Genomic DNA, 27,142 nt, shown 5'->3' on the forward strand with positions numbered 1-27,142 from the left:
TCTCTCCTACCCCATCGCAAGATTCTGCTCCCTCTTTGCCCTGGATTTCCTGATTATCTGCGGCTGCCCTGAGCAACCTAACAAAGAAGCACACCTTTTACCTTCATAGCACTTGCATTTAAAGTTTCATTCCTCCTTGAATCCCTGCAGAAACAATAAGACCTGTGCTAGGGAAGTGACTGAAGATGCTGTCAGAAGATCTGCTGCCACACAGCAGTTTGCCTTTGAAACTCCAAGGGCAGACAAAAAAGCAGGTATTTTCATAGGAAGTCACTGTTTTCTTACTAGAGTATGATATCCCATTAGCTGTTTTATGTTGTTCCTTCACTACTTCAGGATTCAAAAATCCACAACAGGAATTGTTATAAAAATCTTCCAAAGTATTTTTTTTAATATAAGAATTGTTTTCTTATACAACAGCATCAACAACAAGTGAACTTAGAAATCTTAGTTGCTAAGCACTTAGCTGAAAAGAAGATTCAGCTAGAGCTCATCAGCTACACAGAACATGGTCATCATCTGCAGAGGAAAATAAACCCATATTATTGTGAACGCAAAATCATCCTTGTCTGTGGCAATCTAGTAACCCCACAAAAGGAGACTACTTTACCTGTAATGCCCGTTGATGGGAGAAGATGCTCTTGCAGACGCAGGCAGTGTGCTTTTTTTCCAGGGTAATCATAGTTGGTAAGATCAGAGGTTGAAGTACGTGGTTAATTCACTTAGTCCAATATAAAACCAAGAAGTTTTTACCAACTCTTTTTAAAATTATTCTGCTGTAGGGACAATTAAAGCAAGGTGATTGTGATTCCAGCATGAGTCAGCTGAATTCGCCAGCACAACTCCCAACTCTTACTAAGATAGCAAAAACCACAGTTCTTGACCTTGAAAACTTGGTCACTTTCCATTTCTCAGTTGAAATGCGTTTGCCACATTTTTAAGATTCTTTGGAAAGTAACTCATATAATCCTGCTCATCCTCCCCTTGATTAGGCGGTCTGTAGTAAACAGTAAACATAAGGTTTTCTTAGCGCAGCCCAATTTTCACCTGCAAGCTATCAACCTCGTTGTCTCTGACAAGTGTACTTAAGAAAAACGGTGAATAGCATGGGAGCAATATTAAAATTTATTAAAAGAGAAAGACATTAAAAACCGTATTAGGAATCATACCCATCTATAAGCCCTTAAATAAGCCCGTTCATAAGACAAACCTCCTGTCCTCAGTTTTAAATACAGAATCAGTACATTCAGCTCAATGCAGAAGCCATAGAAGTAACAGTGCTCGTTTGTCACTGTTCTGCATTACATATTTTCCAGTTGCCTAATTCAGTACTTTTCTCTCAGCTTTACACAAAGTGAGGTGAATCCCATCCCACAGCACAGCAGCATATGACATTATTTTATTCGTTCATATTCATAAGGTGTGCCTACCTTGTCTATTGATGTCTCTAAAACACAGACACACAAAAATTACTTCAACCAAGGTCTGAATGAACTCAAGCTGAAGTGCAAGGAAAAATCATCTAATTCAAACCCTTCAGAGGAGCCTTCCTTCCTCTTACACAGAAAGAGAAAGGTGAGACTTATGGCATTCTCATCCTAGTTTCATCATCTCATGATGATCAAACAACAGGAAGTAACAACAAAATCCCACAATTTGTTTTTATTGTTAAATATAAAAACATTTATTTCCTTGAAAAAAATTGTTTACCAAAATAAGATTCTCTGTATAGAATTTCTGGGAGACTAAAAGCCATTGTATTCCTTGAGAAGTGCAGGAAGGAAATTCAAACCATGAATGGCAAAATGGGAAGCAGGTAATGACTGTTTAGTCGTGAAAGTACACGGGCATCAGCCAGTAGCAAGCTGAAAGCAAAAGGAGACATTTTCTCTCTCAGTGTGTAGTTTTTATCTGTGGAGTTCTTTTTAAGATTATGTGAATTGTAGAAATTCATGAAGGGAGATTCAAAAGCAAGCGCTGAAAGTACAGAAGGAATCTGTTTCCTCAAACACCAACACACCTTTGATAAAAAGAGGTGCATCACTCAGTAGTCTGGAAGATTATTTCCAGATTCTTGAATGGTTTGGACAGACCTACAGAATCATCTGGAATCAGCCACTGTGATTTGAGATACCGAGCTAGGTAATTCTTCGCTCTTCCTCACACGAGGAAGCAACATCCATGTTGTACTGTACATCCCTTGAGTGCTCATCTGAGCACACAACCTGGAATGAGTTTTCCGTGTCAGGTGTGCTACTCCCTCTCCAAGAAGACAGTTTCCAGCTATTCACCTTCAGTATTCTGTCTTGAACCTCATGGCTTCTGTTACAGTGCAGCCTCTCTGTATCCTCAGCCTTAGAAACTGCTCATGTATTTGACTTATTGATGACTTTCTTCAACTTCCTCCTTTGCAGAGCCAAGTTTAGGGTTTTGAGGAGGGCATCCTTGTTGTTCAGAACATTGTAGCGATTCACTTCCACTAACCTGCTGAAATCATATGGCTCAAAGGTGAAGTTTAGTGTACGGTAAGGGGAATCTTTCGACTCAATGGTAAAGTCACCAAAGCATTTCTCTTCTTCTGACTCACGTTCAACTCCTGCAGCAAGAAAGGAAAAAAAAAATCACAAAAATCCTCTGCTGTGGTAGAATCATTTTAGTTGAATTCTGCTAGGAGGATATCAGAGATAATTCTGTTTAAACAACCTTTTCCCAAAGCTCCTCCCCAGAGGTATCAGCTCCTTCCAAAGTATTTGGAAGCTGAAAGGGGAAAGTATTATTACCCTTTCTATTTCCACTAGGCTCCAAAATACAGTACTAAAATACATTTTCATTGTGATAAATTGTTATGTTCATCTTTGATTATTATGCTCAAAATGAGGAATATAAAGCTCAATTCTCCCGGGAAGTGCTGTTCTACACTAAAATGAAAGACAAACCTCAAATTCAACTGGCCCCAGGAGTACCTTGCCCTTTAAATTTAAATACCAGCCTTAAAAGATGGACATTCAAGTAGTTTACTACAAACACTTTTGTGGGGGAGGGGCGTTTGTGAGCCCCTTCTCTCATCCTACCCTTCAAAAAACTAGTGGAAACTGATTGTCTTAAATGTTAATAACAATTTAACAATTACAGAGTAATACTAAAAAGAATGAAAATAGGAACATTGACCTTGCTGAATTTTTCCCATCACCACACCCAAAAAATTTTTAGAAGAGTGCTTTAAGATGCAGCCTGCTTACCTGGAGCTTTGTATTTCTGAAAGGTGTCATTCACCAGTGGGAAATGTATTACAATTGGAGCCTTTGGATTGTTATCATCCACAAACATGTAACACTCTTTTGGATTCTTTTCATCTTCCTCACTGAATATGATTTTTGGAAAAGGAATTTCCCGCTCCTCACAGTATTTCTGAGTCAGCTCCAAAACCTGTTTTCAGAGAAAAAAGATAATTGCAATAGAACACCAGCTAAACTTCCAAGATCATCTAACCACAATCTTCAAAGGGAAAGAGATTTTCATTAAAAGAAAAAAAAAAAGAAAGTAAGTGACAGAAACTCAGCTTCAGATCCGCAGAAACAATTTCTCTGGCTGGTAATATAGAGGAATGAAGAGCAGAACCGCACAAACATCAACAGATTGCAGCTGAAATTTTTTATGCTTTCCTACATTAAATCAATTCACCTTGACTTTTCTGTACTTAATAATGAACACTTGTATGTACAGAAAATAACTTGTTTGCATGAAGAAAAGCACCAATAGCCACTCTTTAGAAGCACATATATAAGTAACAGTGGTCTTACAGGCCAAACAAATAGTCTTGTTATACTTAACAATCTGTTTAGGTTTCTGAAAATTTTTGAATCTTCTTAAAGTTGTCAACTTTCTATTTTCTCATGACCTTCACAGGAAAAAGCATAGCAAAAACACGTTTGAAATATCTTTTCATAGGAAGACAGGTTGAGAGAGGTGGGGCTGTTCAGTCTGGAGAAAAGAAGGCACTGGGGAGACCTTACAATGCCTTTCAGAACTAAAGGAGGCTTACAGAAGCTGGAGAGTGACTTTTCACAACGGCATGTAGTAATAGGACAAGGGGGAAATGGCCTTAAGCTGAAGGAGGGTAGGTTTAGATCAGATATTAGGGAGAAATTCTTCATTGTGAAGGTGGTGGGACACTGGCTCAGTGCCCAGAGAAGTTGTGGACTCCCCATGCCTGAAGTGTTCAAGGCCAGGGTGGATAGGGCTTGAAGCAAACTGCTCTAGCGAAGGTGTCCCTGCCCACGGCAGGAGGGTTGAAATGAGATAATCTTTAATGTCCCTTCCAACCCAAACCATTCTGTGATATGAAGGATGTAAGGATTTATTTTCATTCATTTGTGCATTAGTGTTTGTACTCAGCTTCAACAGATCTGCTGCCACTGAGTATGATTCTGTGCTTTTATGCTCACATAATAATGCTCAGCTACGTCTCTCACCTCAAATGGAGCTTCCCAGGAAAAATTGAATGACAAGATAACATCCACATCCCTCTCTGGCTGAAGTACCAAAGGAAAGGGAGAGTTGATGGAAAAGCCACCATCCACTAAATACAAGCTCTCTTCCATGGGAGTCAGCTGGTTGGGAAAGGCATCCATGTGAGTACCTGTAAGATACTCCAAGCAACACAAGTAACTATATTGATTCATTACACGTATCTTGGCAGAAGAAATAAACAAAGCTCATATTAGGGTTATAAGAAGAAAAAGGACATTCCAACATGCACCTTCATCTGAGACAGACCTATAAAGTCTGATGATGAGCTTGCCTTAGATGACAGAACAAACACACTGGATCAAAATTTTTGCCATGGTGTAAGAAGGGATACATTCCCTGGCTTCAACAGAACAAAGTCAAGCTCACTTGTGTTCCATGACATTGGAATATTATATAGTGTGTTAATATTTTGTAATAGTCAGATACACATAAACTCCTTTACCTCTCCAAGTCACAAATTTCTTGATGTTAACATAATCTCTGTGAAGATACAATCCCTTCATGAAGTTGAAGGCTTCCCCACACGTGACCCGGGACTTGAAGAAATCCTGAACAGTTTGTAACAAGGGGCCCCCAGGGATAACCAGGCGAGTCTTCAGTCGTGCTGGATCTCGGAAATGGAATCTTCGGCAGTCATCTGCAGAAGTCACACAAGGATGCAGAACATACACAAAAGGCCAGCTCCAACATTTCAGTCAGGCCTTTTTCTACAATATTTAACCAGTTGGGCTAAGTCCTCTAATAAGGGTATTGTAATGAAATTTAAATGACATTAATATTACATAACTGGGTGATTTATTAGCACAGTTTAACAGGAAAAGCATTACTCATAAAGCATTGCCCATATTAATTTCAAAACCACACAAAGAAACCCTTGTTAGCAAGTGACAACCACTTTTGCCACATAAGACAACCAGTCAACCACACACAGTACCATTTATAAGTACACAAAAGAAAAGGGGTGGTGTGTGCTGGGGAAACCAGGGCTGGAAAGGCAGAGGAAAAAAAAATCTCCTCTTCCACTACTTACAATAAGGCCATAACTATGCATATGAACAAGTCCCTGCCTCTAAAACACTTACTCTTCACTGTAATGAATAAATGGAGATTAATAAGCATACAACTAGCTTATGAAATATTACAAAAAGCAGACCATGGGGGAAACTAAAAGCCTCTTTTTCCATCTCCTGCTTAGCAATCCAGCTTCTATTCTTCCTCTTCTCAGGATTATGATGCCTGCACTTTAATACGTGTTTAAGACTCCCAGGACAAGCCCAGATTTATAGTCGAAGTCAGATAAGAGATTCTTTTCAAAAGAAGAGGAAGTGTACTAAAGCAGCACTTTCTCTTTTCACTGTAATAGTGATCAAAGGGAGTAAAACAGAATAAAAGAGATCTGTCTCAACCCACCCTTTGTGCTAATCTTGAGAACTACATTCAGCACATTTTTGCATCATATTATTTGTGATCACTACAAAATCAGCAGTCTTTTGAAAAATCTGACCATTTTTATGTATGTTCTTACCTACAACTTTGATAACATCTTTGAAAGAATCTAGAAAGCTCAGTCCTATACCAACCACCTTCAGGCAGACATCATCCAAGCTTGCAGCAAAGGCACTGCCCCACATTCCTGAAGGAGAGATGTGAAAGAATTTAACACTTGCAAGGTTTTTCACAGCGTAACCAAAATGCCTATAATTCACCTGACACTTTTCACGGGAGAGGACTGTCACTTGATCCCTACTATTCTAAAAGTTTGAGTTAAAACCTTAGGGTTAATCACGTGAAAAATTATGATGTGACAATTTAACACAGAAAATTTTCCAAGAGAAAAGCATGGAGAAGACAGTAAGAGAATAGGAAGACCGACAGCAAACATTTTTGACAGGCAGCTATAATAGAGCCATCTTGCAGACTCAGGTCACCAGACTGTAACACCATGAACCAACTATGAACCTAAAGCTCTGGAGAAAGATTTGACACATTTCACTTCTTCAAGCTCATTTGGAAGGGAAAAAAGGCATGGACTTGAGTTTTTAAGTCCCCAAAGCAGCAAAGTTCATTTCCATCTCCTTATATGATAATTCAGTCATACCTTGCAGAAAACAAATCCTGGGCTCTGGATGTTTCTGGACAAGCCGTCCCATGAAGAACTCGCTGTCAAAATCCTCTGTTCGAACAAAAGCTCCGTATTTGCGAAATCCAACTTCATAGGGAGTGAACTCACACCATTCTAAGGACAAGCCAACAGGATGTTTACTCATCTCAGAGTAAACATGAGTGAAAATATTTATCTGATATCTGTTCACACAAGGGAGACAGAAGGGAGACAGAAGGGACTCCCTCCACTTTTCACAATCACTATGGATTTCTCTGCCCCTCTTCTCTAGCTTCTATGTACGTATGATTAACAAAAACTCTTTTGAAGGCTTTTGTTCCATCTTGCTCCATCTTGACTTTGTTACTATGGAAATAATCTGCCTATTTTACTTTCACTTTAATCCATTTTGATTGCCCCCTTCTCCATCCAAAATGGAAGCTACATTATTTTTCTCAGCTTTTCTTTGCACCACAAACCATGTCCCAGAAACTACTACAGTACTGGCTTGAAAACTCGACCGACCCACTGCATCAGACTTCACTGTCTGCTTATCAAAGTGCCCCCTCATGCTTGAAAGACTTCCAAAAAAACTTGAAAAAGAATTGTCATCCAGTCAAACTCCTGGGCCTGCACAGATCAACCTAACAAAACACAGCACGCATCTGCAAGCATTATCCAAATGCTTCCTGAACTCTGCCAGGCTGGATCAAATTGAATTCACTGCAATACACTCACACTCCCCCAGAATAAAATAAACAAGTACCCGAGTGGTTCACAGATGGACACAAGAGTTTGTGTTCCTGTCTCATCTATCCCCACTTGCTGCATCATATTTAAAGTTTCAATGAAGGACTGGTCTTCATATTTTTACTGTAAGAACTCAGGCCACGAAAGCATACAATTTTGATTATGCATATTACAAGGTGGAAAATCCACCATTTTACATGAATCCTACATAATTTTTTTTAATCTGAGACTGTAGAAGAAAGAGGTTTCCTTATCACCAGGGACTCTAATTCTTTGATTCAGACAGAGACACATGTATTAAAGGAATCTTCTCAGCTCCTGAAAATTTCAGGCAATTTCGATCAAAACATGTGGAGTGCCCAACAGTTCTGAAACTCATTTCTCTGTTTTAGCCATGATGAAGACATTTGCTATCAGGATGGTAATGCTTTGTCAATCAGTTTCCTATTGCCTCTTGCACTACCAACTGCTTCATGAGCCATATTTCCTGTCAGCAGCTGCTCACTACCCAAACAACTCAACAGATGAAATAAATTTATGGACTTAGCAAACAAAAATAAATTTCAATGTTCATACCTGCAAAGTCACCGCTGCTCATATTGGGTCTCACATTGACAGCTGCATAGATAGGATAAGGGTTCTGGGCCCATTTCACTGCTTCTTGCTGATCAGACAGCTTTGATGGATCTTCCTGGTCACAAGTAAGGAAAGAGGAGCCCATGTAAGTCAGGTAAATTATGTATCCGTAGTTCGATAACTGGTAGCTGCTGCTTAGCATTTCTGATGAACAACACTACTAATTCAAAGTCCCTTTTCTTCTTCACTGTCCAGGTATATGGTTAGATTTGTCCAAAATATTTCTGCAGCTGTATATTTAGAATGTCTAATGTTATTAATAAACTAGCTATCCCTCTGATTTTCAGTCTCAATTACATAGAAAATATTGCACAGTAACTCCACTATGCAAAACCAACATCATTCTGTCAGGCTTAACCTGCCCAGTACAAAAGCTATTCTTTCAATAACAGTCATTCCAAATAAACACTGAATTTTTCTGTAACACTGATCCATATGAATTAAAAATTCTTTACTGAAGAAGACAGTATGTTTATTCCACAGCACCACCTATACGATGATGGAGAGTAATTGGTTTCTTGACTCTAAACACACAGGTCGGTAGAGCTCCCACTTGAAAGACAAACAGCAGTACACATCCAAACACGAATTTTTTTACCTTCTGTTGCAGGAAATATTCCACAATAAGGCCCCACAAATCTGTAAAGGAAACTTTCCGTCCAGTGATCTCCATTGTATTCAGCTCCTGGAAATAGTATTTCAGCCGTTCTGGGGAAAACGCTCCTGCTTTGCTGCTGGACACAGTACCCTGAGCTCTTCTGATTGCATCTTGAAGGTCTTTCTGTGACCAGTCAGGGTCTTGATACAGTGTTGATAAACACCTGAAAATGCTTCTGTTAATGTAATCAGTAATAAAGACCCTTGTGTAAACAATAGGTTTAGCTGGTTATAATTAGTGCTGCAGCAGTTGAGAAGCCTAGCAAAAAGAAGAGTGTAGAACCCACAAATAAAAGACCTCTGAACTCTAAATTGTGCTGAAAACCCTGACACCTGTAGGACATCTTCATCCTCATTGCTAACCTGCCTTCAAAGATGTCCCAAGCATCCTACGCTAGCACCCACAAACCAGTTCATTCACATGTGTTAACTCCAGAACAAAACAACCATGATATGCTGGCTGATGGCAAGGGTGCAGCATGCAGCAATAAAGGCCATGGCCCTCACCAGAAGACAGATGTGATTAAAGGAGAAGCTATTTTGGACTACTGACTAACTGTACTAAGAGAAGCCTACATTTGTTTGGAGGTGTCTCTGAATCAAAAGGGGCAGGAAAAGTAGGTACAGAGGAGTTATTTTAACACACAAAGCTTGGAAGGAAGGATTACGCTGTCAGGTTGCACAACTCCTCTATGAAACCATTTCACAAAAACAAGGGATGACTTCACCAGAAACTCCAAGAACTGAGCGACTGAAACTTTCTAACCAGGGCTAATATTTCAGCACATTGCCCCAGTCCACCACAGGACAAGACAGTGCTACGCCTCTCTTCACCCTCTATGCCATTTTGGAAGGTGATGATGTAGTGCCCTGCACGGACATGTTTCCAGTGACTTGCACCACCTCAGTTATCTTCTCGGCAAGAATAGGGGAATGAGGAAGGTTTTTAAGTCAGTGCTCTGAGGAACTACACATCAGTTTCACTCATACAATACATTCTAATACTCATCTGTCAGACTTGCACAAGCAGCAGATCCATAATCTTAGCCAGCAGCTGTATGGGCTGGATATGACATTGGATCTCTTAGACTGCTCAGGATCCCCAGTGGAACTCACAGGTGAAAACTGGTAAAATACTTGATTTGCAGTCTGCCTACAGATGGCATACATGTAATTTTTTGCCTTATTTTGCATCAACACTACCATTTCACCTCTGAGTTTCTGAATCAAAACTGTATGTAGCTTACCAGGTAGAGCCAGAAATCCCACAGAGGTATATGGCAACATCCAGAAGGCCCAGCTGCTGCAGCCCAGCCAGGCTGCCATAGAATGATGTCAGTGCTCTCATCCCACCTCCAGAGCCCAGCACTGCCACGACTGGAACCTGCAGACAGCAAACTCAGGAGTCACAACCACAGGCTTCTGATTGCCAGTAAATTAAAGCAATATTCCCATTTCAGTCTCATTTTAATAAAAAATGGAGATATAAACCTCTATTTCCACCTATTTTACAAGTAATTTTGGGTTTGATTTCAAGCTGAACATCTTTCTCTATTTTGTAATTGAAATATATTGCTTGCTATAAAGTATAGCACAGTCATCTTAGGAACAGTCACTGAAATTATTATGTATACTATCACACATTTACTTTCATACAATACACATATAAGAGGTAATTACTCTTGTAACAACAGCCAAATACTACTGAGCAAGGTATCAGGATATGTAGATATAAGTTTCCTCAAATAAACAATTAAGAATCTACTCCTGCGATGTGAGTTTCATTTTAAACATTTTGAAACAAAATTTCCCATCACGATTCCAAGCCCAAAGCCTAAGATACAACAGTTCCAGTAAAGAACATACATTCTGAAATTTCAATGTTTTGTTTTCCAAAACACACACACCCCCCTCAAAATTTAAGAAATACAACATTTAGACTTCAGAACTGAAATGTACCAGAGATCTGTCTCACACCATAGTGAATGCAAACCATGTATCTAGTTGGTTACAAGCAAGGATTCCTACACTGCCTAATTGTCAACCAAGCCTTATAGGTTTTACCAACCTCACCATGGGATTGTGCTCAATACCTCATCTTTTGGAGGGGACTCTTTTAAGTGAAGAGTCTTCCTCAGTGCCTCAGAAACTACTTTCTTCCTTTTGTCCAAAAATTCTCTCTCCTCTTTACAGAGATCAAAACCCAGACGTATATCAAGATCCCAAGTGCTGAAATAGATGGTAAGGAAAAAAACCTTGAAATTTTTGAGGATTTGTAATCAGTGTGGAAAAGCAATTTTTGTGAACACATAATCTAGGTGCAGATCTGAACTGGATCAGGTGAAATTTCAGTGTATACACCAGCTGTTTTGTACAACAACTTTTGGAATTACAAATTAAATTCTCCATATTGTATTTCTCCTTTAATGTTTAAATTAGAAGCTTCTGTTAAACAGTACTCATATTAAGCTCCAGGAATTTCACGAAGGAGGAAAAGATTCTTAGCAGGTGAAGAAGACTGTATGAGAAGCAACTGACATCACAGTATCAACATGAACGTGAAATGAGGGGAAGAGGGATTTTAAGACTGAGGATTCTGAACTTAAGAGGCAGAAGGAAGCAACTGAATACCAATTAACTTGTTATGAGTTTGTAAAACAGGAGCAGGATTGTCAGTTGATACCTGGATACCAAATGACCCCATAAACTTACAAGCCAACTTCTTGGTTTTCTATTTTTTTTTCCTTTTTACTCCCTTCTTGCATCCTTCACCTATTTTACAGTTCAAGCTCCTCACACATAGAAACGTCCTTTCCTATCTCTCAGTACATCACTGCACATATTCTGGGAAGTACCTGTGCCTGACAAAACTACTTAATATTTACACCAACAGCTATTTTACATTTAAGCATTAGGAACACAAAATTTGTACAGATGTCAGCAGGACTGACAGCAGTCCAATAGATAGTACCTACAAAGTGAACAGTCACAGCCTTCAGAAAATTATCAAAAAAATTATCAAATATATTTTTCTTTAATCTATCCCAAGAGATCAATGGAATGAACAGACCTCCCCAGAAAAGGAAGGTGAGTCACTCAGTTCCTTTACTCTGATAATAAAAATCTTTCCTGATTTTCAAAGGACTTTGGGGTTCTCACTCACCTCTCTTCTGCTTTCAAACTCATATCCAAACTTTTTCCCTGTGAAAAGAGAGAACACATCTTGAAACTGATATCAATTACACAAGTGAACTACAAAACAGAAGTTATTACACCAACAGAGTCACCATTTACTATCCAGAACAGCTCCTCACCCACAAAACAAGTTCTCTGGAACACCCTTCCTTGCACCTGGTTTCAGACATTCTTATCAGTCTCTACACAAAGCAAAAACATACTCAGAGGGCAGCACGAAAGAAATTATTTCTTCTACAAATGTCTTGCTTTTCCCCTCCTCTGATATTTTTCTTTCACACCCTGAAAACACTTTTTTCTTTGGAAAGGGATGAACTTAATACTTCATTTTTCAAGACCTAACCATGAAAACATATTTGGAAGAACTGCACTGAGTTACTCTCATTACTTCATTCTAGACATCCAAGAAAACAGCACTCCTGAGAATCATGTGTTGCCTAACTTTCCAAACACCTAGAGGCAAGGGAGGAAAAGGTTCTCATGCATGTTACAGCAAGAGCAAATATTGACATTACCTCTCCCAAAGAAATTATTCTATCAACTTTTTCTCCAATAGGAAGGGAATTAACTGGTACAGTCCCCAATCCCAGAACCGTAGTATGCTTTTCAATGTCAGGGTTCACGCCATCCTAATAAAAAACAAAATTGTATTTGAGATTCACAGAAAAAAGGTTTTAAAAAAGATATGATTTTCAAATGTTGAAATAGCAAACAATTCTTAATATCACTATAGCTAAAGATTTACCAAAAGTCCAAGGTTTTTTGACGGCATCCTGCTTTCTGCCTGACAGGTCTTTGCAGGGGTATTTCTTTCACTCAAATAGTTTCTTTGTTGTAGTTTGGTTTAGTTCTAGGGGGTTTTGTATTGGGTTTTTTTTAACATCTCTGTCTGCCACAATTTAAAATCTTCAAATACAAAATTTCCCCCACAGATAGTTGTGTTCTGGCATTTGTCAGAAAACACACAAACAAACTTGCATTCCGTCTTCCAAGCAAGATTTGGAAAAGATACCAAAAAGGCAGCAGCGTTAGACATACATAAAAAACACCACAAAATAAGAAATAAGATAATGGCCTTAGGGACATGTGGCAGCATGTAATTAAAAGAAAAAAACGTCAAAAGTAGAGTGAATTAAAGCTAGCCAGGAAATATTTGAATTTTCTACCATGTAGCAAACGGCAAGATCTCTTAATACAGAGCTGTGTGCAGATTTCTAAATGTAAAAGAGGCATATCAAAAACCCCTCATATCAGAGTGTCACACAAGCCTACAGAGCCTCCAGGTGGGCTGGTGCCCACACACCAAGCACAGGGCTCAGTCCTTGGGAGGAGACTGCACCTTAGAGACAAAACAGGCTGTCACCCTTCCCACACCAAGAACTGAAGTCAGACAAGGAACTACCCACAGACTTCTCAGGTGTCTTCTGACCAACAACTGCTGTCCTGAGTCCTGACCCTCTAAGGTCATTGTCCTCATAACAGGAGCAAATAACATTCATTAAGGTATGGGGCAAGCAACACTACAATGTTCCAGGCACTCTCCTACATCTGATAAAAGAGAAAAGGTCAGACTGAAGACCTGTGGTCTAAGGCACTTGTTGAAAAAGTATGTTCTGCTAGCTACCAGAGTTGCTTGGCTGAGGTTTACCACCTGGGGCAGTCTCCACGGTTGACCTTTTTTGTTTGCCTGGCAAAACAAGTCCAGGTCTCTCCTTTTAGCTCACGTTTGCCGCCTAATGAACCCCCTGGCAAAGCCGGTCATCCAAATGCTTCTTTGTGTCCTCGTCTGCACAGCTGCCTCTGGAGTAGTCAAGACCACCATTTGCAATCATGCTACCCAACTGCTTGTGGGGAGAAAAAACACCACAGAATAAAGAGTTCCCTTGCTCTCATTTTTGGAGAACGAATATTCAGTCACTACATGGGTACCTGGAGAAACTGAAAAGTAAAAGACAAAGCTAAATAAATCTCTGCAAGTGGCAACTGATCTACAAGTTTCTAATAGAAGAGAGTTCCTACAGAGTATCCCAAAAGGTGAAAGTAAAGACGTCTACATGCATCAAGCGTGTGCAGAGTAACATTTTCTTAACCCCTGAGTTCGAACAGATGTTAAACATCTTTGGGGAGCATATACTCTTAAGGTAATTTACCTCCTTACATAATGTCAAAGATCCAATGTACAGTCTGACATTTTTAAAACAACAACAACAACAACAAAAAAATGTAGTGTGCAAAGAAACAACAATAGAGAAAAATTCTCTCTGAAAGCTTTGAGGAGTCACCATGGATGCTTACCTGTAGGACAGATATGGTTTGCTCCAATTCCACCTGCAGTTCTGGACACATTTCTTTATCCACATGAAAGACAAACGAGGTTCCATAATCCTTCTCATTGTCTGGTGTCCAAGGAATAGACAACTGCTTTTGATATGCCCCTGGGACAGACACCTTAACCTCACAGCATCCTGTGCATTAGAAAAAGAATTTTAGACCATAGGGGCCATTTATTGAAAATCAAGTACTTAAGTGTAGCTGAGACCATGAAAACACAAGAAAAAACTCTATCGTGTGCTACCCAGAAGAAAATACCCAATATTATTAATTATTGAAAATCAAAGCAAAATTGATTTCAAAAGTCAATTTTGCAGTCAGTAAATTAAAATACACTGTAAAGACAGTGAATCAAGTCTCCCCTCTCTGTCAAGGAACAAACACTTTGAAGAGTCATGACTTAAACTCTCCAGGCAGCCCTACCTTGCTGTTTCTCTTGTGTGTTTTCCTCTTTGTTGACAGTGCCTTGCAGACACAAGCAAGGATGAACCTGTGAAAAAAAGAAACCAGCTCTGGTCATACAATTTTCAGTTCACTTCTTCGTCGAAGTTTAATTAACCTACTATGTTGGTTGTAAGTTTACAGTTGCAAACGGTCAAAAAAATTAGACACTGTTTAGTTATTTCAAATAAAGACCAAGTTTTGTTTCAGTAGGACAGGATTATTAGCTCTTGTTTCAAAATAAAAACCACTCTTTCTGTTCCAGGGTTTTTTTTTTACAACCAGTACTTCACAGTTACAAGTTATCAACACCTGGGTTTTTCTGGGTTTTTTACCTTTTCTAAATGTATGTATGAGTACCTATTCAGATCCAAGCAAGCACTTCATGAATTTCTGTCCCAGCTTGTCTATGTGCTCATGAAATTTATGTCTCCCACACCACTAAGCAATCAGCTTACCCTCTAGGACAGTAGATGAGAGATTGATTTGGACACAATTGCCCAAAAAGATAAGAAACTAGTCCACTGCTTGAATTAAGACTGACTTACTAAGGGAAATCGGAACACAAAAGGTTCCTTCCTATGAGACAGTTTTCAGAACTGTGTTATTAAACGTCACCAATTTTTCATGGGGAAAAATAAAAGTTAAAACTCTTCATTTCAACCATTATCCTTATCTTCTTACAAAAAAATCCCCTTACTCCAGCCACTTTTTTTTCAAGGGAGAAAATAAGCAGTAACACTTAGTTTTAATGTATTACACACTGATTTTCTTAGATTGATTAACCCAAAAGAACATGGAGCGATCCCCTACTTAATAATGGCATTGATAAAAGCTTAGAAATAATGTGTGTTAAAACAAGAAGAGGGACTCTTCTTGGACAGCATCTAGTCTAGAAAACACTTGCCTGCTAAAGACATTTTTTTACAATTTTTATAGCAACCCTACAGGAAAAAACAAACAGAAACCTCAAAACAAAAAACTGAAGCTTTCTGTAAGTTGGCATCGAGGATAAAAATTGAGTAAGATTTTCAAATCAACAAATTGAAAAAGAGAGATGCAGATCTTGGAGACAATAGGAGGTATTTGAAAGTATGACTGTAATATTCAACATGCCTTCTCTTGCTACTAAAAACTTCTCTTCAGGAGTACATCACAACACACATGATCCCGGCTTCCATGTACTCACCACAAGGACTCCATTGGTCAATACTTCTGTAGGGGCATCTGAGCTGTGAAAGCAAGTGGTTTATTGTAAGTGACAACTGGTTTTAATTTTGCTTCATCCTGCTTTACAAATTAATTGGCTGAATAAGCAGTGAGGTGAAAAAGTCCTCAGACTGGGAGATCCAGGGAAACACCAAGTATATTCCCCTTCACAAATAATGGGTTCTTTGAAAAACTGAAAAAAAAAAATTGTCTGCGAATATAAGTATGTGCTATAACATCTCACCATCTCAGTTATTTTGATAACCTAGAGAAAAGCTGAACTTAGACAGACTATCAGATAGATAAAGTATACATCTGTGTATTTTGCAAGGTTAACTGTAAACTTTCCACTCCTAAATAACGAATCCATAAAGTGTTCAGTTATTTCTCATTAAGACCAGCAATTTTTTTTTTTCTTCTTTAGTACCCCAAAAATTTTGGGGACTGGAGTACTAAGGATAATTTTGGTCAGGCATTAGTGATTCAACTCAATCACCACAGAGAACTATAAAGTATTATCCTTTTTCTGAGCATTACCATCCCCACACAGAAAAAGCAACTGACAACATATCTGCAGAGCACTAATTCATTCAGCTCTTCAGGTAAGACTCACCATTTCTCCAAGAAAAACTCTACGTCCAGCTCTTCATTAGCCTTTGAAAATAAAAGTTGGATACTGGTGACCCTTGATCCTGAATATATAATTAAGAGGTATTTTTCCAAGAGATTAAGCTTTTCTCTTGTTAAAATAACTGGGTTTATTCCTTTTATAAAAGCTCCTGTTAAATTTTGAAATGGTTAAATGTAGCCTTTAGCCTTTAAATATTCCTTTTCTCCTGAACATGTCCTATACGACCAGACACATGTACATTTGAAGATACAAGTGCACAGAAGTGAGCGTTGTCTCTCAGATCCATTACTCTGTTAACGAGAGAAAAAAAAAAAAAAAAAGAAAAAAAGGAAAAAAAAAAAACCACCCTCCAGTGGCTCAAAAACCACCGCAACATCATCACTGCAACAGCTTCTCCATGAGGCTTTAAGCTTCTTTCACTTCTTATTTCAGCAGCTTGCACTCTTAGGTCTTTGCAGTCTTTGTCCTCTACAGACTTTGTTCCACCCAGTCTTTTCTCCTCCCATAGCATACAGTAAATATTTGGTACCAGACCTAACACAGCTTTTAAAATAACAAAGTAGTAGCTGATTTGGGTCATTTTCTTTGCTGATATTGAAATTTCAAGTCTCGTAACTACAGATCAAGATGACTCAAGCATTCAGCAAATGGACAGAGATAGTGGGAACAATGGAATTACCAAGCCTCTTTCCATGATGATAAATGATTTGGAGTGCCTGTGACACTGCTCAACACCTCCCTGTGAACTGCACACCAGTTAGTCTGCTTCTGACCACACCAACAGTACTGAAGCACAATTTCTCAAGAAAACACAACATTAGCTCACCTTTAATCCAGACCTATTGTAGCAATGTGTTTGTGGCATTACAAAATAAATTTGCCTGGTGATGTGGCTTTTTTCCACGTAAAACAGGCTGTCTTGTAAGTCCATAAACAGGTGAACAGGGCTTGAGAGCAGCTGATCACCAGTACCATCCACATGAAGCAGAGGTTAAATGTACTGAACATAATCCAGAGAAAATAAAACTTCTCTTAGGCTTTTCACTTATTAGATATAGAGGCAACCTTTGCAGCAATAAACTTATTTTTTGCAAACTGATGATGACAAACTAAATAAGACAGTCCCCACAATGACTACTGACTGCATATGCCTTTCATTTTAAAACCAATTTATGTTCTTCTAAGTCTCATGAAATACAAATTCCGTTTAAAGATGTTTTAACATTCCTGAAAGACAGCAGTAATCCCAAATTTTATTGAGCTGGAGCACCTCAAAGACTGTGGAAAACACACAAAGCTACTAGAGAACTTGGAAACATCTCAGCTGACAGTAAAACGGTATGTGCTGTCATCACCAGTTGATTGATTTTTTTTTCCCTTCTAGCTTCTCCCACAGAGATAACTCAAGCTGCAGGCAGTGCCAGACCCGTGCAGGGAGGAGCTGCATCCAGGGCTCACCTCAGGGTTCAGGCTGAAGGTGCGCAGCAGGGGCTGGCCCGGCCTCATGCCCCCCAGGTCAAAGACAACAGAGGTGAGCTCATCACTGACAAGGACATCCTTATCATACAGGGTCAGCTCCAGAATGTTCTAAGAACAAACAGAAAAAAACAGCCTACAATGAAGGGGCAGAAACACTGACAAACCTGGGTAGCTGTACACAATAGACATCCCTTTCCCAATCCTAAGGAAAATTCATTATTTTCAGCAGGGCTTACAGCACAGTTAACCAAAATATTCTCCTAGTTGACACCATTTAGCAAAAGTATTTTCTCAGCTTCCCAACTAGAGGGAGGCCCCAGCTGAACTCATGTGGCAGTACTCTCCACCAGCTGCAGGCACAGATTTGCCCAAGGAATGAATAACAATTCCCACTCTTTCATGATGTCCTGGGTTGTAGTATAGGATGTGCACAAAGTATTCTATCACCATCTTCATGAACTGTTGAATCCAGGTGGGGCAGTGTTTCCCCAGACCCCCTCCCTCTGGGCTGTCTTCTGCTAATGGCCCATCAGATGCCTTGCCCATGACTCATAGATAAATCCCTCCGGGATTTGTCTCTCTTTAATGGGCCATCAAGGACCCCCTGCATGACCCACCATCCCACTGTGAGATGCTCCACCCAAGGGGAGGAAGCAAGCATTCTCACCTGGATATAATCTGGGGTTTGGGACAGTACAGGGGGCCCTTACCCACTGGATTCCCAGAGGACCAGAGCTACCAGACCTTTCTACAGGATCACTTCTTCAAGGAAACTACCTCATCTGGACTACTTCCATCACTCTGCTCAGGTAGTATTCTGACTCTGTCACTGGTCTTTTGTATTATTGCATCTATTTTATTTTACTTTTCTTCCTTTCTTCCTATTAAATTGTATCTCTGACTTGGAGCCTCTCATTTGTTTTGCTTTCAAACCACTACACATGATGATTTAGTCCAGGATGTTATAGGGACCAATGACTTCCTGCTCAGCACTGTCACAGAGATGGCAAATTCAAGAGAAACTGAAATAGATACAGTGAGGACATATGGCACCCAAACAATAGCCTTGCAGCAACTAGTTCTCAAGGAGACAAGACTGAACTTAGAATTTGGCTGGCAGTCTCCAGCAGTAACTAGGCTGAGGTGTCACGAGCCCAGGAAAGAAAAAGATCCCACACTCTAAAGTTTAGTTCAATTTTCAGTTTCAATTTTTAGTTTCAATTTTTAATTTCAATTTTCTTACCAGTCAAGTCAATTACCATTCCACATTTGTCACCAACCATTGTGGAAAGGTACTCCAGTGAGGGGAATAGTTTCTTTTTAATAGACACCTTATTCCTGACTGGGATTTAAAGCAATAGTGCCCCACTAAAACTGATCATTTGAAGTTTCCTTCCCCCTACCATTAGTGTCTACTTCGAGAATGAATGCTGACAATCTGAAGACTTTGTTAAATACTGTACTAGGTCCTACACAGACAGTAGATGTACAGTCTCTATCCAAGAGTTTGAATTTGTTTTTTCTCAATCGTTGGAACTGATGGTAAAACTTGACTGAATGAACTACATGGCAGTGAGTAGAAATTTAGTTCCAGTGAATGAAGAAGCAAACATCAAACAGAAAGTTGCTTAATCAAGGAATATCCTTGAACTCCACCAGGTAGTGCAGTAACTTCCCTATCCTGAGATTCACCACAAGACTCTTTATGGAAAATTCTAGCTGCAATTCACATGAGAGCAATTAACCACAGAAGTTTCTATCACTGGACACACACAGTACAGCTTTTTGTACCACTGAAGACAACTGACACCTTACAAGCAACACCAGTTTTGAGAGTAATAAAGAACCCTTGGCTTTGAAGGAAGCATGAAAAGCAAGCCAGTACAAAAATACAAGTAGTCCAACCTGCTCCACAGTGTCCTTACCTTGACAGCACTATGGATTCGATACTGGAAAGTTTCATTCCATTCTGGGTTCTCAGAGTTGTCAACAACCTGAGTTCGAGAGACACCAGGAGATGCAGTGGGCAGCTTTAGTTCCACATAGCAATCTGCCTTGGACACTACAGCAGAGAGTGAAAGACAGGCACCAGAAAAAACTTTATTCAAACATACCCTTTCCCATGAGCTCCTCATTTTCTAGACCTCATTGTATCACAGAAAAGTGCAAATTTAAGGCTGGACTTCCACAGCAAAAGCCTTGAATGAAGTAAATGTCTTTAAACAGAAGCAAAATGAGTATTAGGTGCCTATATTTCTTTCTTCTGGTTCATCAAAATTATAAAGCCCTAAATAAAAAAGGCTAATATTTAAAATGAGGAAGATCAACTTTTAAAAAAAGATAACTGCTGATACCAGGCCTACTGCCTCTATCACTGGGCACCACTGAAAGAGCCTAAGCCTACTGAAGTCCAAGGAGACAACACCCACCACTGCTACACCCTTGTTTAGTCTGGCCAGGAACTGGGCTGTTTCCACTCCCTGAAAATAATTTTTTCTCTCAGAGTCCTTTTTTTCTTTCTTCCATTTAGGGCCCCTTCAACAATGCAAATATTGGGGACCATTCCTCAATCCAGCTGAGGTGACAGGCCATAGAAAAGAACTCTTCACAACACGATTCTAGCCCTCAGCCTCTCAAAAGGCTTTTCTGTTCCCTGAACAGCTATTTGGCATTCCAAGTAGTTCAATGCTGGATGCCAGTTATAAACTTAAGGCAGACTACCTTACCCAAATTAATCTGAAGTAATTTAATATAAATGAGTTTTAAAAATCCAAATGCCCCAAAGAGCCCTGAGACCTTTACACAGGTGTGTAAATGGAAGGGAATATATAACATCTTATCAAAACCAGGAAGAGATAAAAATCAATTTATTTTGGAATCAGTCAACAACCTACTTCCTTTAAGGTCTACAATGACAAACAAAGAGCAGGTACATGAAATAAGGCAATATTACAACTGAGAAAATTACCATTTGAATGCTAGAATTAAAGATTTCTGCTTCCAGGTTCAGGAAGACTTTCAGCAGGAGCAAGGGTGAAACTAGCTATAACCAGAAGGCTGAATCCAGAGAAAGGACACAGCAGAACAGGTAAACAGAACAGTAAAACATTTCCAGGACTTACTTGATCTTGTTCTGCAAAGTAAGAACAGCTGCAGCTGCTTAATCTGCAGATTGGCCTCACATAAAGCTTTTGAATTTTATATTATATATATAATGCTTTACATGAGAAGCTTTTGTTGAGACATAAAGGCAATGCAATATGTGTAGGTAAGAGGCTCCCGTAACAATGCTCTCTGTGCTAGAGGTATGTACCAAGGAAACAACATGTTTTCAGAATGCCTTGAGTAAATACTTACACACATCTGTACCCTTGATGTTCCTGGCTCGGAGGACTTTGACTGTTAGGTTGTAGTAAGGGTGCTTTTCCCACTGAAAAGAGAGAAACAAGCTCAGCATTTAGCTCAATTGCAATACCTGTTCTGTAACCACACTAGTATTAGACCAGAGAAATGGATCAGAACAAGCCAGCCCAAAATAAGCTACTAATGAAACAGTTTGGGAACACAGACAGCAATATCAGTGTCCTGGAGGACGACTAAAGGAGCCTAGAAGGAAACTCAATTCCCTTTTGGCAATGCAATGAGTGATGTCTCAGGGTAACTCCTCATGGACTTCAGAAAGTAAGTCCCTTATTTAGGGATTCCTCTAATTATAGATCAGTTTTTAATTTCTTTGTTAATACATTCTTGCTGAGGGAGAAACAGATGCTAAAGCTGCTCAAACACACAACAGCTAGTTTAAGAGCACTGGCCAAAGGCACATGAATGCTTGAGTAAAAACAGACATGGCAAGAATCTTAAGAGCAGGGTCTAAAGACATAAAAGGCACACACTGTTTACAGTGAGGGAAAAAAAAAAAGCACTTGCTTGTCAAAACACTTCATGGCAGTTTGAGTTAGAAAAGACAAAATTTAAATTAATTTTCATTCTGGGCTGTTAACTGGTATTGGCATTCTAAATGTGCATGACACTTTACCAGCACAGATAAAAATGTAATCCTTACTCTTGAAAGCTTCTGGGAGACTATTTTTGGAAAGTAATATTAGTATCTAAATGCCAGGATGTGAAGTGGAAAAAAAAAGGTGTGACTAGATCCTAGAATATCACAAAGGAGAAGTGGGGGGAGAGCAGGGGACACAAAAGAACAGCTTGAGGTGATTTAGTACAGAGACTGCACAGAAGTAACAGTGAAAGGCTCAGGAACAGAATGGGACTCGGCCTCATTTTCATCAGTTATGACAAAATCCTGGCCAGCTAAGAATTTTCCTATGCTTAAATCACGTTTTCAAAATGTTTTTCACAAATGGTCACTATTTCACATTCACAATTTTCAACATGGTTGGCTTGAGACAAGAGTTTAATTTTAGATATGCTAAATATTCACTTACATTACACACAAATCACAATTAAATTCAACAGGATCTTCACTTACAACAAAATACTGCAGATTGACAAATGAAGCACTGGAAGAGATTGCCCAGAGAAGCTGTGAATGCTCCATTCCTGGAAGTGGTGCAAGCCAGGCAGGAGCTTTGAGAAACGTGGTCTAGAGGAAGGTGTCCCTGCCCATGACAGGGGGGTTGGAACAAGATAACCTTTAAGGTCCCTTCCAACCCAAATTCTTTAATTCTATGATTCTTGAAATATTATATAAAAATGTAGGGTCTACATATCACTGACTGAGATCTCACAGAAACCAGTGAATCCTGAATTGTTAAACTCCTCTTGAATGTTCCTTATCTGATAAATGGAATTATAGTATGTTTGTTAAGCAGTCACATGCTTGGTGAGTTTTCCTTATTTTCCATCTCTTGGAGATACTTGCCAGCTTTTGCAAAACAGAGTTTAAACAACTCAATAAAACCAAGGTACACACAATATACTGAACAGTTTTTGTATTAAGCAATCACCATCCATCCTGACCAACAAGCAAAGAGCAAAAACTACGAGTCACCTAAGATTTCTCACATGCAAGTACTAAAGTAAATTTGTGCAAATAAACTCCAGTTATACGGTTACCAATCTTAAAAACACTTATTTGCAGAAAGGACACGTTGAAGATATTAATTCCTTTGTTTCTGTGAACAAGACAAGTCTTCACAGCGAATTTGACCATGGCTTCCACCCTTCAGATGCTAGTTTCTTTCCTCTTTAAACCTTTCCTAATCACCTTCCTTTTATTCAATCCCTGACACTAGTTTCTCAGGCAAAGGCTGGCCACCTTTCTATTTCCTCAAGTTGGGGAATAGATTACAGAGAGAAATTCAAGATTGTGTGTGTTATTCTCACCAACTTCCTAAAGTTGCTGCAATTCTTGTTTGTTGAGACATGAAGCTACATAATCACACCCCCACGGCTGTGAAAGCAATCTTCACTCACGTAGCATGGCTGTTGCCTGGAAATCAGACTCCATCAGAGCAAGAACAGAGCACCACGAACACAGCCTATCCTTCTTTTATTGCACGCCATCTGTAAAAAATGTACTTACGTGCTCAAAAGAAAGTTCTTTCCAAAGGTCTCTAACACCTTTGATTTGCAGCCAGTCATTACACAGCTGAGGATAAATTATGATCTGGGTGTTGAAAATGTAAGCGCATAAAACGCAACAGAAATTACACTGTGCTCCCAAGCCTGTGCAATCAGTTATGCCAGAACTTCCTCATATGCCTTTTGTACTTATCTTTTAGCAAAGGCACAGCAAGGTCACAGCATGCTGCCAGGTGAGCTTGCAGAATAATGAGGCATAGGAGTCTCAGATATGCCCTATCTGAATGATCAGGGAAAAGGCAGGCAAGAAATCTGTATGGGAAACAGGCAACAAATACTGATGACAGCTCTGCCTGTTCCACTATACATAACAGCAACCAGTGTGCATGACTGATGCAAGCAGCAAACTTCTGCTTTGCATTTTAATGATTTTTCAGAATCCCCGCTTTTCCAGAGCTAAGGAGTGCATAAGAAGCCAAGAAAGTAAAGCCCCCTTTAAATCCTAAATCCTAAAATGAGGGTACAAGGCTGAATTTTCACATACTTAACTTTAGAAGCAACTGTGGGTACCTTTCATCAAAACTGAAGATGCTGCCGTAGCATGAAGTGACTAAAACATGTCATCCCAGCTACAGGACCCAGCAGTCTTTACTTTCATATAGTCCAGGCTACCTGCCTTTATACAGTGGGATCTAAGTGCTGGGATCCACTCCACAGGTCTCAGTGTACACGGAGGACTCACCGTAAGCCTGCCAGAGTCATCATAAAAACGCTGTCACAGCCAATAGAAACACAACTTCTAAGACATACTTTGTGTTCACAGCTATTGGGAAAACTAGGTAGCTCCAAGAAACGTTCGGTTTACCAATGGAGCAGTTTCTCCCCATCTTATTCCTGCTCCCAAAGAAACACTGCTGTACATCACTCCCTTCCTTGTGGCCGAAGTGTCACAAGTTTGCTTTTAAACCCCAACGCAAACCCCTGGCTTTCCTGGGCACCCCCTGCACTGTCCCTCCTCCCTCAGGAGTATACATCTGCAGCTGTGAAAGGAAATTTACAGACCCAGCCCTAAGAACCACGGTCTTCTGGCAGGCAGGATTTACAGTTAGCCAGGACATGAGCAGTGCCGGCAGCTCAGTAACACGACAGCAGTGAAACACAGGGTTCACGCTCCTTGTTGTTTGCCTTTAGAAGTGAATCTGGAAAATTAAAATGGTCTGATCATGTTAAATTTACCTACAAAGCCAAAAGAGTGATCTGCTGCCCCACCCCTTGCTCAATTGCTATCAGTTAGTCAATATAAAAATCTTTCCCTACAGCCAGCAAAAGTTTGTTAAGCAGTGTTTTTGGGTGGGTTTTTTTTGTTTTTCTTTTTTTATTTAAATAGCGAGCGCCTAAGGCAAAATACATTCAGTGGTTTACAGGTTAATGTAGGCTAACATGAGCTCCTTCAAACCTGATCTCCTAAATACTAAACAATAATATTAAAAAGTCAACAAGTTTATTTTTATCACACAGCAAGCAGAAGTGCAGAAAGCTATACAAGCAGCAAGTTGTCTTGTGACAATTAATGGTCACCTCAATTTTAAATTGTATATTGAGGGGCTGGCGTGATAGGATACAACAAGGGCGATCAGCCTATAGATCAAAACTCCAGTAAGAAGCTCTTTCACAAACGTTTAGCTGAATTCAAAACTCAGATTATTAGCCTGACTATCTTATACAATGAAATTATTTCACTCCAGTTAAAGGACAAACCCATCAAAACCACTTTATCTGTTTTGGTTGCACTGCATTAGGAACAGGAGCTGAAGCCATCATTAGTCTTTGTCTACTTGAGATCATTAATCCCTGTAGGATAAGATGGAAAGCAGAACAGGAGGCAACCACAGTCAAGGTTTTTTTGCAAGAAAACACATCAGCATGATTTTGCCTCTATGGATGAAAAGTGCAGCATTCTGGACTTCCCCCAGAAAAGTACTTGGCATCAGCTCAATTCTGCTCCCCAAAACCTAAGGAATACAAAGACCTGCCCTGGATTTCCTCAGCAGACACTAAATTTAACAAAAGCCTGAAATCTCCATTAACACGATCATTAAGAGGAAAGTTTGGATAACGAGAAACTTTTTAATTCCCGCGGAAGTGCAGGACTGGTTCTCCACACTTGCAGCAACAGGAAGTGGCTCCCGGGCACACCGGCTAAGGAATTCCCTCTCAGAGACAGCCCCACGATTTGTCTTACCCGCCCGTGAGAGAACCCGGTGTCTTTCCTCTCCTTCCTCTGGAAAAGCACCGCTGCCAAAAACGGCAGCACTCTGGGTGGAAATGGGCCCCGCAGCACCTCATGGAACATGGGGAAAACGTCCTGCTGTCTCTGCAGAAATTCTGCCAGGGAAACCCGCAGACCAAGAAGAGCCCCCGGCTGCCAGCGCGGATTGCTGCGGGCCGCCTGTAGTCTGGCGCAGGACTGGGCTGTGCTCCGGCCGTGAGAAGCGGAGGTGTGGCCCGCACTTGCCAAACAAGCGAGCTCAAAACCTCACTGGCAGGTTTTTCCAATATTGCTACAAGATGATGGCAGAAAAGTAGCACCAAACAGGGAAGCCCGGGGTAGGAGGAAGCGCCACTTTGTGATCCAGCCGCGACATCCAAATCCCCAATCCAGATTTGCTTTGAGAGTTCCAGCAACCTGATGTACAACTATGGCCATTTAAAATCCCTTTCAGAGCTCCAGCACAACCTACCGGTATTTTTAAATAGAATGAAGTTCCCATCTTACAAGCCTGAAGTAAAGCAAGATTTGTCACTGACTGTAGCTGTTCAGAGCAGTTTCAGGGAGGCCAGAGCACAGACACCACAGTTTGGTCTGCCATAAGGTGCCCCAGGAAATTGCAATTCCCTACCCCATCTCCCCTCTGAGCAGCCTGCAAAACTGTCCCCTTTTTCCTCATTTCCATGTAGTACAGTCTTAATTCTACCCCCAAAGGTTCTCAAAAAACTTTACAAGAGACAGGACAGATTGCTTTAAGGGTCTATCACACCTTTAAAAAAAGTTGTGAAGAAAATAGTTTACCAAAAGCAATTAGCTTATTAGCAGCTGCTGACAGTTGTCTTGCTGAAGCTTTTTATCAAAGACCTGAAATTTATAAACTGGAATTGCAGACCAAGTACCAAACTTCAGCATTACAACAAAGTGGCAGAAAATGTATAAAAGCCAGTAATGCAGCATGTCATTAGCTCCATGCAAATATGAGAATGTGACACATTCTCAGCAAGGTACCATTCATTAATCATTTCCTGTCATTAGCATCAGTCACCAGACTAGAATTTAAGAAAATTAAGAAAAGCCTAAGCACTGACATTTCAAACACAAACAAGTCAGCACTAGGTGGTGAATTCACAGAAAGAAGAGTCGTCACACAGGCAAAAGGCAAACATAACACCATTGTGAAACAGCCAGCAACTGCTGTAAAGCCCTCGTGTCCTACTAAATGGTACAGCAGACACTGGGCTGAAAAAGGTGTTTCTTTACTTTTCTACTCACCACTGCACTGACAGTGAAAGACTGCAGCAACCACTCCTAGGAAGAAAGGCTGAGAGCTGAGGCTATTCAGACTGGATAAGAGAAGGCTCCAAGG

General features: G+C 40.0%; 1 protein-coding gene across 1 annotated transcript; it reads right to left on the minus strand.

The window, feature by feature from the left end:
• Positions 1 to 984: 984 nt before the first annotated feature.
• On the minus strand, positions 985 to 25,867 carry PLA2G4F (phospholipase A2 group IVF). The gene is made up of 20 exons (XM_066188105.1): positions 25,750 to 25,867; positions 21,318 to 21,390; positions 19,886 to 20,022; positions 17,940 to 18,068; positions 16,464 to 16,504; positions 15,831 to 15,873; positions 14,624 to 14,690; positions 14,165 to 14,334; positions 12,385 to 12,498; positions 11,838 to 11,875; positions 10,768 to 10,903; positions 9,922 to 10,058; positions 8,616 to 8,838; positions 7,958 to 8,072; positions 6,629 to 6,766; positions 6,056 to 6,163; positions 4,973 to 5,167; positions 4,473 to 4,639; positions 3,240 to 3,426; positions 985 to 2,596 (listed from the first exon to the last, which is right to left on the minus strand). The coding sequence occupies exons 1-20, from the start codon at positions 25,858 to 25,860 to the stop codon at positions 2,367 to 2,369; spliced, it is 2,559 nt and encodes an 852-aa protein (XP_066044202.1). The 5' UTR covers positions 25,861 to 25,867; the 3' UTR covers positions 985 to 2,366.
• Between the last annotated feature and the right edge of the window lie 1,275 nt (positions 25,868 to 27,142).

The sequence above is a fragment of the Chamaea fasciata genome, unplaced genomic scaffold, assembly GCF_029207755.1.
Source record: "Chamaea fasciata isolate MVZ Bird 193981 ecotype frontalis unplaced genomic scaffold, bChaFas1.0.hap1 SCAF_7, whole genome shotgun sequence".
Classification (NCBI taxonomy): domain Eukaryota; kingdom Metazoa; phylum Chordata; class Aves; order Passeriformes; family Sylviidae; genus Chamaea; species Chamaea fasciata.